Genomic DNA, 13,911 nt, shown 5'->3' with positions numbered 1-13,911 from the left:
ACCAAGTTTGAGAACCACTGCAATAAACAAAGAAGATGTTTCTAAGTTATAAATATCTTCTTTGTATTATTCTAAAAAAAACTATATCAAATCTCAGGAGTATGACAGGGGAGGCTCTGTCTCCTCTGACTGCATGTCCCTGTTTATTTATCTCTCTTGGATGATTTTTGACTGAGTATTTTACTTGCTTTAATGCAGTGATTCCCAACCTCGGTCCTCAAGACACACTAACAGTCCTGGTTTTGGTGATATCCATGCTAAAGCACAGATGGTTTAATCAAAATATCTGAGGTACTAATTAAGCTGCCTGTGCTCAAGTAGGCTATCCTTAAAACCTGGACTGTTAGTGTGCCTTGAGGACTGTGGTTAGGAACCCCTGCTTAATGTATAAACAATTTTGATATGTTGCACTAGCTATTTTCATATTGTTTCATAGAGCTTGTTTTATATATTACTGTGTTCAATAATTACTGTTATTTACACACTCACTATACAGTACACTTAATATATTGTACTGTTTTCTGAGGGTATGGATTGGTCTGCCGGCCGGGGAAGGGGGGGGGGGGTGCTGGGACTGCATCCCCTAGACGGGATCACCGATCTGCCACTCAGACCTCCTAACGTTGAATGTGGTATTTGGAAATTTTTGTTATATCTTTTTTGCGCTGCTAGGCAACCCCGCTATTCTTGATTATCATTATCATTGGTAGGCGGTCCAGATTTCTCGGACTCCCTTTGTTTATACTGAGTTGCCGAGACATTTGTGACGTTGCTCACAGGAAGGAGGGAGCCATATGCAGCTGCAGTGTAACAGGTGTTCCACTTGTGGTGATTACTGGGCTTATATAAGTGAATGTTTGTATGTTCATTTTTGTACCCTGAGTAAAATACATTAAAGGTATTGAAACGTCGGTATTACATTGCCAGTTTCCTCGCTGGTTATTTATGCCTGAGTGCCACCTCAAGCGCGCGCGTGTGTATATGTATGTGTGTATAGCCATGCTCCTGACTTAGGTGGTTATTGACCACCGAAACAGCCGTTGGGCTGGCTACTACTGGGTTGGCATGTGCTTTGATGCGAACATGATGAGTACATTATTTATGTTTGATTGAATCTTGCTCCTGTCAATTTGATGCTGAAAGCCTCCCTTTTTTCTGCTGATATGCACTTTATATGATTATGCACCATATGGACGTTTTCTGGATAAAATAACTTTTGCTATTTGATTAATTTGGATGTGCTGGCTCTTTTTTGTACATCTACCATTTATGTGCCAGGCAATCCTGTTAGTGGAGCTGGAGGTGTGTGCTGTCTGTCTAAAGTGAAGTGTGTGTGTGTGTGTATGTGTGTATATATGTGTATATATGTTTATATATATATATCATCCAAGGAGGTGTGGCACGGCAGGAATTAGAAAATGAAAAGACGGTACTGCAACCACTAGCCAACTTTTCGGTTTTAATGCAAAACTATCATCAGGGATTTGTGCAACTCTTCTGCTGCCGACTGACGCGGGAGAAACTGGCAACGCCATTGGTAATTTTTGGTTTGGAGGACAGGCCAGAGGAAAGGGGTGCTCTCTAAGGATAAGAATATTAACTATAAATACATGAGGGCTCTAAAACATTTTTACTCACATGGATGTTCTGCCAATATTGAATCATATTGATCACATGTTTTGATTCCATCCTGAATGTTGGTCACACATTCCCACCAGAGCCCTCGGCATTTCTGACTGACCTGACAGAGAAAATAAATTGATTCAAAACATTTAGATTTTATTAGAAATTATATTATACTGTGTGTCATAAATTTTTGTATAAAGCTGGTCGAGACAGGACGGTGAGTGTGGTATGCAGGACTGGATTAAGGGCCACATGGGTCTGGGTCTTTAAATGTTCAAGGGCCTATTATGAGAAGTGGAGGAGCTGTGACATGTGCTGTGTAGGTGTGGCCAGTGCCATGTGGGCGTGTACACCGCTTACACTATCAGCACCATTGAAAATAAGTATAAAAATTGCATCATTTTGAGACAAAAATTATAATTTTTACCAATTATTTATATAGCGCATATCCCGCAGCGCTTTACAAGAGACCATAGTACTGTGAGGCTAACCATTCTACCATCTGTGCGGCCCACAGATGGTGTAATGGTGTAATGAAATACAATTAGAATATTTATCATATATATATATATATATATATATATTAGGGGTGAGCGGGTTCGGATTTCTGAAATCCGAACCCCCCCGAGCCCCCCCGATCCGAGTCCGATCCGAGTCAGGCTCGACTTTTCCCACCTGACTCGGATCTGAAATCGAGGCAAAACGTCATCATCCCGCCTTCCGAGTCTCGCGGGTTTTGGATCCTATATAAGGTACCCGCGTCGGCGCCATTTTCTCACTCGGCTGTGGACAGTGAAGAGGGAGGGTGGGAGTTAGGGCTGGCTGGGCTGTGTAGTGTAGTGTAGTGCTGCTGTTGTCCACTACTTCAAAGTCCATAGGGGCTGGCTGTGTTGTGCTGTGCTGCTGTTGTTAATAGGGGCTGTGTCCACTACTTCAAAGTCCATAGGGGCAGCTGGACTGTGTTGTGCAGTCAGTTCTCCATAGGGGCTGTGTCCACTCCAAAGTCCTGTGCAGTGTCCCAGTCCTAAAGGGGTGCTGTAGTGTTGTCCAGGGGGTGCTCTGTCCATCAGGGGTGCTCCACCCAAGTGCTAAAAAAATAATATTTTTTGTGTGTTTGTGAATTGTGTGCGCAGTAGCAGCACGTGCATCAACAAAGTAGTGCCAAGCGTGCGCCTGTGTCATAAGTAAAGGGCCGGCTGGCTTGACCGTTAAGGGTGCTGTAACCCCCGAAAGTACACTCCAGTCCAAACCAAAAAAAAAATTATTTTCTGTTTTTGTGAATTGTGTGCGCAGTAGCCGCACGTGCATCAACAAAGTAGTGCCAAGCGTGCGCCTGTGTCATAAGTAAAGGGCCGGCTGGCTTGACCGTTAAGGGTGCTGTAACCCCCGAAAGTACACTCCAGTCCAAACCAAAAAAAAAATATATTTTCTGTGTTTGTGAATTGTGTGCGCAGTAGACGCACGTGCATCAACAAAGTAGTGCCAAGCGTGCGCCTGTGTCATAAGTAAAGGGCCGGCTGGCTTGACCGTTAAAGGGTGCTGTAACCCCCAAAGGGCACTCCAAACAAAATAAAAACATATATTTTTTTGTGTTTGTGAATTGTGTGCGCAGTAGCCACACATGCATCAACAAAGAAGTGCCAAGCGTGCGCCTGTGTCCCATAAATAAAGGGCCGGCTGGATTGACTGCTAAAGGGTGCTGTAACCCCCAAAGGGCACTCCAAACAAAATTTTTTTTTTCTCTGTGTTTGTGAATTGTGTGCACTGTGGCTGCACGTGCATTAACGAAGGAGCAGCGCCAAGCGTGCACCTGTGTCCCATAAGTAAAAGGCCGGCTGGCTTGACCGTTAAAGGGTGCTGTGACCCCCAAAGGGCACTCCAAACAAAATAAAAAAATATTTTCTGTGTTTGTGAATTGTGTGGGCTGTAGCTGCACGTGCATCAACAAAGGAGCAGCGCCAAGCGTGCGCCTGTGTCCCATAAGTAAAGGGCCAGCTGGCTCATTTCTTAAAGGGTGGAGTAACCCACAAAGTGCACTAGTCTCCAACAAAAATAAAAAATTATTTTCTGTGTTTGTGTGCGCCTTAGCTGCACGTATATATCAATATAACATAAATGGAGGACCAAACTTTCTCCGATAAAAATAAAATAGGGAAAGATCAAGAACCACTTCCTCCTAGTGCTGATGCTGCTGCCACTAGTCATGACATAGACGATAACATGCCATCAACGTCGTCTGCCAAGGCCGATGCCCAATGTCATAGTAGAGGGCACATACAATCCCAAATGACAAAGTTCAGGAAAATGACTTTGAAAAAAACATTTACATTATCTGAAGAGAAACGTAAACTTGCCAATATGCCATTTACGACACGGAGTGGCAAGGAACGGCTAAGGTCTTTCCCTATGTTCATGACTAGTGGTTCAGCTTCACATGACGATGGAAGCCCTCCTCTCACTAAAAAAATCAAACGAGTTAAGCTGGCAAAAGCACAGCGAAGAACTGTGCGTTCTAAGAAGATATCACAAATCCCCAAGGAGAGTCCAAGTGTGGTGGCGGTTGTGATGCCTGACCTTCCCAGCACTGGACGGGAAGAGGTGGCTCTTTCCACCTTTTGCACGCCCCCTGCAAGTGCTGAAAGGAGCACCCACAGTCCACTTGCTGATATGCAAATTGAAGATGTCACTGTTGAAGTACAACAGGATGAGGATACTGGTGTAGCTGGCACTGAGGAGGAAGTTGGCGAGGAGGATTCTGATGGTGATGTGGTTTGTTTAAATCAGGCTCCGGGGGAGACAGTTGTTGTCCGTGGGATGGAAAAGCCCCTCACGGTCATGCCTGGGCAGAAGACCAAACATTCCACCTCTTTGGTCTGGCAATATTTCTATCCAAATCCGGACAACAACTGTCTTGCCATATGTACCATATGTAAAGGTGAAATAAGTAGGGGCAGGGACGTTAACCACCTAGGAACATCCTCCCTTATACGGCACCTGCAGCGCATTCATAAAAAGTTACTGTCAAGTTCAGAAACTTTGGCTAAGACCGTAAGCAGTCCAGGGACACCTAAATCCCTTTTTCCTGTTTTATCCAAGGAATCGGTGGATGAGGAGGATAAGGACGACATCTTGCCTCCGTAGAGCCAATTTGTGCAGGGACACATTAATTGCCAGCTTGTTTTGTGGGGGCCTAAACGAACCAATCATTTCAGCCACAGTCATGTGGCAGACCCTGGCGCTGAAATGATTGGTTTGTTAAAGTGTGCATGTCCTATTTATACAACATAAGGGTGGGTGGGAGGGCCCAAGGACAATTCCATCTTGCACCTCTTTTTTTTCTTTGCAGTATGTACTGCTTGGGGCCTAGTTTTTCAAACTGCCATCCTGTCTGCCACTGCAGTGTCACTCCTAGATGGGCCACGTGTTTGTGCCGCCCACTCGTGTCGCTTAGCATAGTCATCCAGCTACCTCGGTGCAATCTTTTGGCCATAAAAACAATATTGTGAGGTGTTCAGAATAGACTGGAAATGAGTGGAAATGAAGGTTATTGAGGTTAATAATTGCATAGGAGCAGAAAAACCCACAAATTCTGTGATTTAAGCTGTTTTTATGCTTTTTTTCAAAAAAATACAGATCCAAAACACAAAACCTAGAACCCAAAACACGGAAGGGTGGTTTTGGCAAAACCAATCCAGATCCAAAACATGAAGAAAGATCCAGATCCAAAACCAAAACACAAAACACGAAAAGTGGCCGGTGCACACCCCTAATATATATATATATATATATATATGTGCACCGGCCACAGCAAGAGGACTGTGGGTGCTCCTTTCAGCACTTGCAGGGGGCGTGCAAATGGTGGAAAGAGCCACCTCTTCCCGTCCAGTGCTGGGAAGGTCAGGCATCGCAACCACCACCACACTTGGACTTTCCTTGGGGATTTGTGATATCTTCTTAGAAAGCACAGTTCTTCGCTGTGCTTTTGCCAGCTTAACTCTTTTGATTTTTTTAGTGGGAGGAGGGCTTCCATCGTCATGTGAAGCTGAACCACTAGTCATGAACATACTAGGGATCGACCTTAGCCGTTCCTTGCCACTCCGTGTCGTAAATGGCATATTGGCAAGTTTACGTTTCTCTTCAGCTGATTTAAATGTTTTTTTCAAGGTCATTTTCCTGAACTTTGTCATTTGGGATTGTATGTGCCCTCTATTATGACATTGGGCATCGGCCTTGGCAGACGACGTTGGTGGCATGTTATCGTCTATGTCATGACTAGTGGCAGCAGCTTCAGCACTAGGAGGAAGTGGTTCTTGATCTTTCTCTATTTTATTTTTATCGGAGAAAGTTTGGTCCTCCATTTATGTTATATCGATTTGATATATACGTGCGGCTAAACACAGAAAATATTTTTTTATTTTTGCTGGAGAGTAGTGCACTTTGTGGGTTACACCAGCCTTTAAGAAATGAGCCAGCCGGCTCTTTACTTATGGGACACAGGCGCACGCTTGGCGCTGCTCCTTTGTTGATGCAGGTGCGGCTACTGCGCACACAATTCACAAACACAGAAAATATTTTTTTTTTTGGTTTGGAGTGTACTTTGGGGGTTACAACACCCTTTAACGGTCAAGCCAGCCGGCTCTTTACTTATGACACAGGCGCACGCTTGGCACTACTTTGTTGATGCATGTGCGGCTACTGCGCACACAATTCACAAACACAGAAAATAATTTTTTTTTTGGTTTGGACTGGAGTGTACTTTGGGAGTTACAGCACCCTTTAACGGTCAAGCCAGCGCCCTTTACTTATGACACAGGCGCACGCTTGGCACTACTTTGTTGATGCACGTGCGGCTACTGCGCACACAATTCACAAACACAGAAAATATATATTTTTTTGGTTTGGAGTGTACTTTGGGGGTTACAGCACCCTTTAACGGTCAAGCCAGCCGGCCCTTTACTTATGACACAGGCGCACGCTTGGCACTACTTTGTTGATGCACGTGCGGCTACTGCGCACACAATTCACAAACACAGAAAATATATATTTTTTTGGTTTGGAGTGTACTTTGGGGGTTACAGCACCCTTTAACCATCAAGCCAGCCGGCCCTTTACTTATGACACAGGCGCACGCTTGGCACTACTTTGTTGATGCACATGCGGCTACTGCGCACACAATTCACAAACACAGAAAATAATTTTTTTTTTGGTTTGGACTGGAGTGTACTTTGGGGGTTACAGCACCCTTTAACGGTCAAGCCAGCCGGCCCTTCACTTATGACACAGGCGCATGCTTGGCACTACTTTGTTGATGCACGTGCAGCTACTGCGCACACAATTCACAAACACAGAAAATATATATTTTTTTGGTTTGGAGTGTACTTTGGGGGTTAAAGCACCCTTTAACGGTCAAGCCAGCCGGGCCTTTACTTATGACACAGGCGCACGCTTGGCACTACTTTGTTGATGCACGTGCGGCTACTGCGCACACAATTCACAAACACAGAAAAAATATTTTGTTATTTGGTTTGGAGTGTACTTTGGGGGTTACAGCACCCTTTAATGGTCAAGCCAGCCGGCCCTTTACTTATGACACAGGCGCACGCTTGGCACTTCTTTGTTGATGCACGTGCGGCTACTGCGCACACAATTCACAAACACAGAAAATAATTTTTTTTTTGGTTTGGACTGGAGTGTACTTGGGGGGTTACAGCACCCTTTAACGGTCATGCCAGCTGGCCCTTTACTTATGACACAGGCGCACGCTTGGCACTACTTTGTTGATGCACGTGCGGCTACTGCGCACACAATTCACAAACACAGAAAATATATATTTTTTTGGTTTGGAGTGTACTTTGGGGGTTACAGCACCCTTTAACGGTCAAGCCAGCCGGCCCTTTACTTATGACACAGGCGCACGCTTGGCACTACTTTGTTGATGCACGTGTGGCTACTGCGCACACAATTCACAAACACAGAAAAAATATTTTGTTATTTGGTTTGGAGTGTACTTTGAGGGTTACAGCAACCTTTAACGGTTAAGCCAGCCAGCCCTTTACTTATGACACAGGCGCACGCTTGGCACTACTTTGTTGATGCACGTGCGGCTACTGCGCACACAATTCACAAACACAGAAAATAATTTTTTTTTTGGTTTGGACTGGAGTGTACTTTGGGGGTTACAGCACCCTTTAACGGTCAAGCCAGCCGGCCCTTTACTGATGACACAGACGCACGCTTGGCGCTACTTTGTTGATGCTAGTGCGGCTACTGCGCACACAATTCACAAACACAGAAAATATATATTTTTTTGGTTCGGAGTGTACTTTGGGGGTTACAGCACCCTTTAATGGTCAAGCCAGCTGGCCCTTTACTTATGACACAGGCGCACGCTTGGCACTACTTTGTTGATGCACGTGTGGCTACTGCGCACACAATTCACAAACACAGAATAAATATTTTGTTATTTGGCTTGGAGTGTACTTTGGGGGTTACAGCACCCTTTAATGGTCAAGCCAGCTGGCCCTTTACTTATGACACAGACGCACGCTTGGCACTACTTTGTTGATGCACGTGCGGCTACTGCGCACACAATTCACAAACACAGAAAATATATATTCTTTTGGTTTGGAGTGTACTTTGGGGGTTACAGCACCCTTTAATGGTCAAGCCAGCCGGCCCTTTACTTATGACACAGGCGCACGCTTGGCACTACTTTGTTGATGCACGTGCGGCTACTGCGCACACAATTCACAAACACAGAAAATAATTTTATTTTTGGTTTGGACTGGAGTTTACTTTGGGGGTTACAGCACCCTTTAACGGTCAAGCCAGCCGGCCCTTTACTTATGACACAGGCGCACGCTTGGCACTACTTTGTTGATGCACGTGCGGCTACTGCGCACACAATTCACAAACACAGAAAATATATATTTTTTTGGTTTGGAGTGTAGTTTGGGGGTTACAGCACCCTTTAACGGTCAAGCCAGCCGGCCCTTTACATATGACACAGGCGCACGCTTGGCACTACTTTGGTGATGCACAGAAAATAATTTTTTTTTTGGTTTGGACTGGAGTGTACTTTGGGGGTTACAGCACCCTTTAATGGTCAAGCCAGCTGGCCCTTTACTTATGACACAGGCGCACGCTTGGCGATACTTTGTTGATGCACGTGCGGCTACTGCGCACACAATTCACAAACACAGAAAATAATTTTTTTTTTGGTTTGGACTGGAGTGTACTTTGGGGGTTACAGCACCCTTTAACGGTCAAGCCAGCCGGCCCTTTACTTATGACACAGGTGCACGCTTGGCACTACTTTGTTGATGCATGTGCGGCTACTGCGCACACAATTCACAAACACAGAAAATATATATTTTTTTGGTTTGGAGTGTACTTTGGGGGTTACAGCACCCTTTAACGGTCAAGCCAGCCGGCCCTTTACTTATGACACAGGCGCACGCTTGGCACTACTTTGTTGATGCACGTGCGGCTACTGCGCACACAATTCACAAACACAGAAAATAATTTTTTTTTGGTTTGGACTGGAGTGTACTTTGGGGGTTACAGCACCCTTTAACGGTCAAGCCAGCCGGCCCTTTACTTATGACACAGGTGCACGCTTGGCACTATTTGTTGATGCACGTGCGGCTACTGCGCACACAATTCACAAACACAGAAAATATATATTTTTTAGGTTTTGAGTGTACTTTGGGGGTTACAGCACCCTTTAACGGTCAAGCCAGCTGGCCCTTTACTTATGACACAGGCGCACGCTTGGCACTACTTTGTTGATGCACGTGCGGCTACTGCGCACACAATTCACAAACACAGAAAAAATATTTTGTTATTTGGCTTGGAGTGTACTTTGGGGGTTACAGCACACTTTAACGGTCAAGCCAGCTGGCCCTTTACTTATGACACAGACGCACGCTTGGCACTACTTTGTTGATGCACGTGCGGCTACTGCGCACACAATTCACAAACACAGAAAATATATATATTTTTGGTTTGGAGTGTACTTTGGAGGTTACAGCACCCTTTAATGGTCAAGCCAGCCAGCCCTTTACTTATGACACAGGCGCACGCTTGGCACTACTTTGTTGATGCACGTGCGGCTACTGCGCACACAAATCACAAACACAGAAAAAATATTTTGTTATTTGGTTTGGAGTGTTCTTTGGGGGTTACAGCACCCTTTAACGGTCAAGCCAGCATGCCCTTTACTTATGACACAGGCGCACGCTTGGCACTACTTTGTTGATGCATGTGCAGCTACTGCGCACACAATTCACAAACACAGAAAATAATTTTTTTTTTGGTTTGGACTGGAGTGTACTTTGGGAGTTACAGCACACTTTAACGGTCAAACCAGCCGGCCCATTACTTATGACAGAGGCGCACGCTTGGCACTACTTTGTTGATGCACGTTCGGCTACTACGCACACAATTCACAAACACAGAAAATATATATTTTTTTGGTTTGGAGTGTACTTTGGGGGTTACAGCACCCTTTAACGGTCAAGCCAGCCGGCCCTTTACTTATGACACAGGCGCACGCTTGGCACTACTTTGTTGATGCACGTGCGGCTACTGCGCACACAATTCACAAACACAGAAAAAATATTTTGTTATTTGGTTTGGAGTGTACTTTGGGGGTTACAGCACCCTTTAATGGTCAAGCCAGCTGGCCCTTTACTTATGACACAGGCGCACGCTTGGCACTACTTTGTTGATGCACGTGCGGCTACTGCGCACACAATTCACAAACACAGAAAAAATATTTTGTTATTTGGTTTGGAGTGTACTTTGTGGGTTACAGCACCCTTTAATGGTCAAGCCAGCCGGCCCTTTTCTTATGACACAGGCGCACGCTTGGCACTACTTTGTTGATGCACGTGCGGCTACTGCGCACACAATTCACAAACACAGAAAATAATTTTATTTTTGGTTTGGACTGGAGTGTACTTTGGGGGTTACAGCACCCTTTAACGGTCAAGCCAGCCGGCCCTTTACTTATGACACAGGCGCACGCTTGGCACTACTTTGTTGATGCACGTGCGGCTACTGCGCACACAATTCACAAACACAGAAAATATATATTTTTTTGGTTTGGAGTGTACTTTGGGGGTTACAGCACCCTTTAATGGTCAAGCCAGCCGGCCCTTTACATATGACACAGGCGCACGCTTGGCACTACTTTGGTGATGCACAGAAAATAATTTTTTTTTTGGTTTGGACTGGAGTGTACTTTGGGGGTTACAGCACCCTTTAATGGTCAAGCCAGCTGGCCCTTTACTTATGACACAGGCGCACGCTTGGCGCTACTTTGTTGATGCACGTGCGGCTACTGCGCACACAATTCACAAACACAGAAAATAATTTTTTTTTTGGTTTGGACTGGAGTGTACTTTGGGGGTTACAGCACCCTTTAACGGTCAAGCCAGCCGGCCCTTTACTTATGACACAGGTGCACGCTTGGCACTACTTTGTTGATGCACGTGCGGCTACTGCGCACACAATTCACAAACACAGAAAATATATATTTTTTTGGTTTGGAGTGTACTTTGGGGGTTACAGCACCCTTTAACGGTCAAGCCAGCCGGCCCTTTACTTATGACACAGGCGCACGCTTGGCGCTACTTTGTTGATGCACGTGCGGCTGCTGCGCACACAATTCACAAACACGGAAAATAATTTTTTTTTTGGTTTGGACTGGAGTGTACTTTGGGGGTTATAGCACCCTTTAACGGTCAAGCCAGCTGGCCCTTTACTTATGACACAGGTGCACGCTTGGCACTACTTTGTTGATGCACGTGCGGCTACTGCGCACACAATTCACAAACACAGAAAATATATATTTTTTTGGTTTGGAGTGTACTTTGGGGGTTACAGCACCCTTTAACGGTCAAGCCAGCCGGCCCTTTACTTATGACACACCCTGGAGTGTACTTTGGGAGTTACAGCACCCTTTACCGGTCAAGCCAGCCGGCCCTTTACTTATGACACAGGCGCACTCTTGGGACTACTTTGTTGATGCACGTGCGGCTACTGCGCACACAATTCACAAACACAGAAAATATATATTTTTTTGGTTTGGAGTGTACTTTGGGGGTTACAGCACCCTTTAACGGTCAAGCCAGCCGGCCCTTTACTTATGACACAGGCGCACGCTTGGCACTACTTTGTTGATGCACGTGCGGCTACTGCGCACACAATTCACAAACACAGAAAATATATATTTTTTTGGTTTGGAGTGTACTTTGGGGGTTACAGCACCCTTTAACGGTCAAGCCAGCCGGCCCTTTACATATGACACAGGCGCACGCTTGGCACTACTTTGGTGATGCACAGAAAATAATTTTTTTTTTGGTTTGGACTGGAGTGTACTTTGGGGGTTACAGCACCCTTTAATGGTCAAGCCAGCTGGCCCTTTACTTATGACACAGGCGCACGCTTGGCGCTACTTTGTTGATGCACGTGCGGCTACTGCGCACACAATTCACAAACACAGAAAATAATTTTTTTTTTGGTTTGGACTGGAGTGTACTTTGGGGGTTACAGCACCCTTTAACGGTCAAGCCAGCCGGCCCTTTACTTATGACACAGGTGCACGCTTGGCACTACTTTGTTGATGCACGTGCGGCTACTGCGCACACAATTCACAAACACAGAAAATATATATTTTTTTGGTTTGGAGTGTACTTTGGGGGTTACAGCACCCTTTAACGGTCAAGCCAGCCGGCCCTTTACTTATGACACAGGTGCACGCTTGGCGCTACTTTGTTGATGCACGTGCGGCTGCTGCGCACACAATTCACAAACACGGAAAATAATTTTTTTTTTGGTTTGGACTGGAGTGTACTTTGGGGGTTATAGCACCCTTTAACGGTCAAGCCAGCTGGCCCTTTACTTATGACACAGGTGCACGCTTGGCACTACTTTGTTGATGCACGTGCGGCTACTGCGCACACAATTCACAAACACAGAAAATATATATTTTTTTGGTTTGGAGTGTACTTTGGGGGTTACAGCACCCTTTAACGGTCAAGCCAGCCGGCCCTTTACTTATGACACACCCTGGAGTGTACTTTGGGAGTTACAGCACCCTTTACCGGTCAAGCCAGCCGGCCCTTTACTTATGACACAGGCGCACTCTTGGGACTACTTTGTTGATGCACGTGCGGCTACTGCGCACACAATTCACAAACACAGAAAATATATATTTTTTTGGTTTGGAGTGTACTTTGGGGGTTACAGCACCCTTTAACGGTCAAGCCAGCCGGCCCTTTACTTATGACACAGGCGCACGCTTGGCACTACTTTGTTGATGCACGTGCGGCTACTGCGCACACAATTCACAAACACAGAAAATAATTTTTTTTTTGGTTTGGACTGGAGTGTACTTTGGGGGTTACAGCACCCTTTAACAGTCAAGCCAGCCAGCCCTTCACTTATGACACAGGCGCACGCTTGGCACTACTTTGTTGATGCACGTGCGGCTACTGCGCACACAATTCACAAACACAGAAAATATATATTTTTTGGGTTTGGAGTGTACTTTGGGGGTTAAAGCACCCTTTAACGGTCAAGCCAGCTGGGCCTTTACTTATGACACAGGCGCACGCTTGGCACTACTTTGTTGATGCACGTGCGGCTACTGCGCACACAATTCACAAACACAGAAAAAATATTTTGTTATTTGGTTTGGAGTGTACTTTGGGGGTTACTGCACCCTTTAACGGTCAAGCCAGCCGGCCCTTTACTTATGACACAGGCGCACGCTTGGCACTACTTTGTTGATAAACGTGCGGCTACTGCGCACACAATTCACAAACATAGAAAATAATTTTTTTTTTGGTTTGGACTGGAGTGTACTTTGGGGGTTACAGCACCCTTTAACGGTCATGCCAGCCGGCCCTTTACTTATGACACAGGCGCACGCTTGGCACTACTTTGTTGATGCACGTGCGGCTACTGCGCACACAATTCACAAACACAGAAAATATATATTTTTTTGGTTTGGAGTGTACTTTGGGGGTTACAGCACCCTTTAACGGTCAAGAAAGCCGGCCCTTTACTTATGACACAGGTGCACGCTTGGCACTATTTTTTTGATGCACGTGCGGCTACTGCGCACACAATTCACAAACACAGAAAATAATTTTTTGTTATTTGGTTTGGAGTGTACTTTGGGGTTACAGCACCCTTTAACGGTCAAGCCAGCCAGCCCTGTACTTATGACACAGGCGCACGCTTGGCACTACTTTGTTGATGCACGTGCGGCTA

General features: G+C 45.6%; 1 protein-coding gene across 5 annotated transcripts in view; it reads right to left on the bottom strand.

Annotated features, from left to right (window-relative positions):
• Positions 1-13,911, bottom strand: part of LOC148442276 (claudin-16-like) — a 263,777-nt gene that overhangs the window by 35,743 nt on the left and 214,123 nt on the right. For all 5 annotated transcript variants that reach the window (XM_088464095.1, XM_088464096.1, XM_088464094.1 and 2 more), the window contains one exon: positions 1,639-1,741. In XM_088464095.1, coding sequence (XP_088320221.1) covers positions 1,639-1,741 — 103 coding nt within the window. The remainder of the gene's footprint in view (positions 1-1,638; positions 1,742-13,911) is intronic.

Source organism: Taudactylus pleione, unplaced genomic scaffold, assembly GCF_031769625.1.
Source record: "Taudactylus pleione unplaced genomic scaffold, aTauple2 ptg001575l, whole genome shotgun sequence".
NCBI classification, from domain to species: Eukaryota; Metazoa; Chordata; class Amphibia; order Anura; family Myobatrachidae; genus Taudactylus; species Taudactylus pleione.
This window is presented reverse-complemented; position numbering and strand designations above follow the sequence as displayed.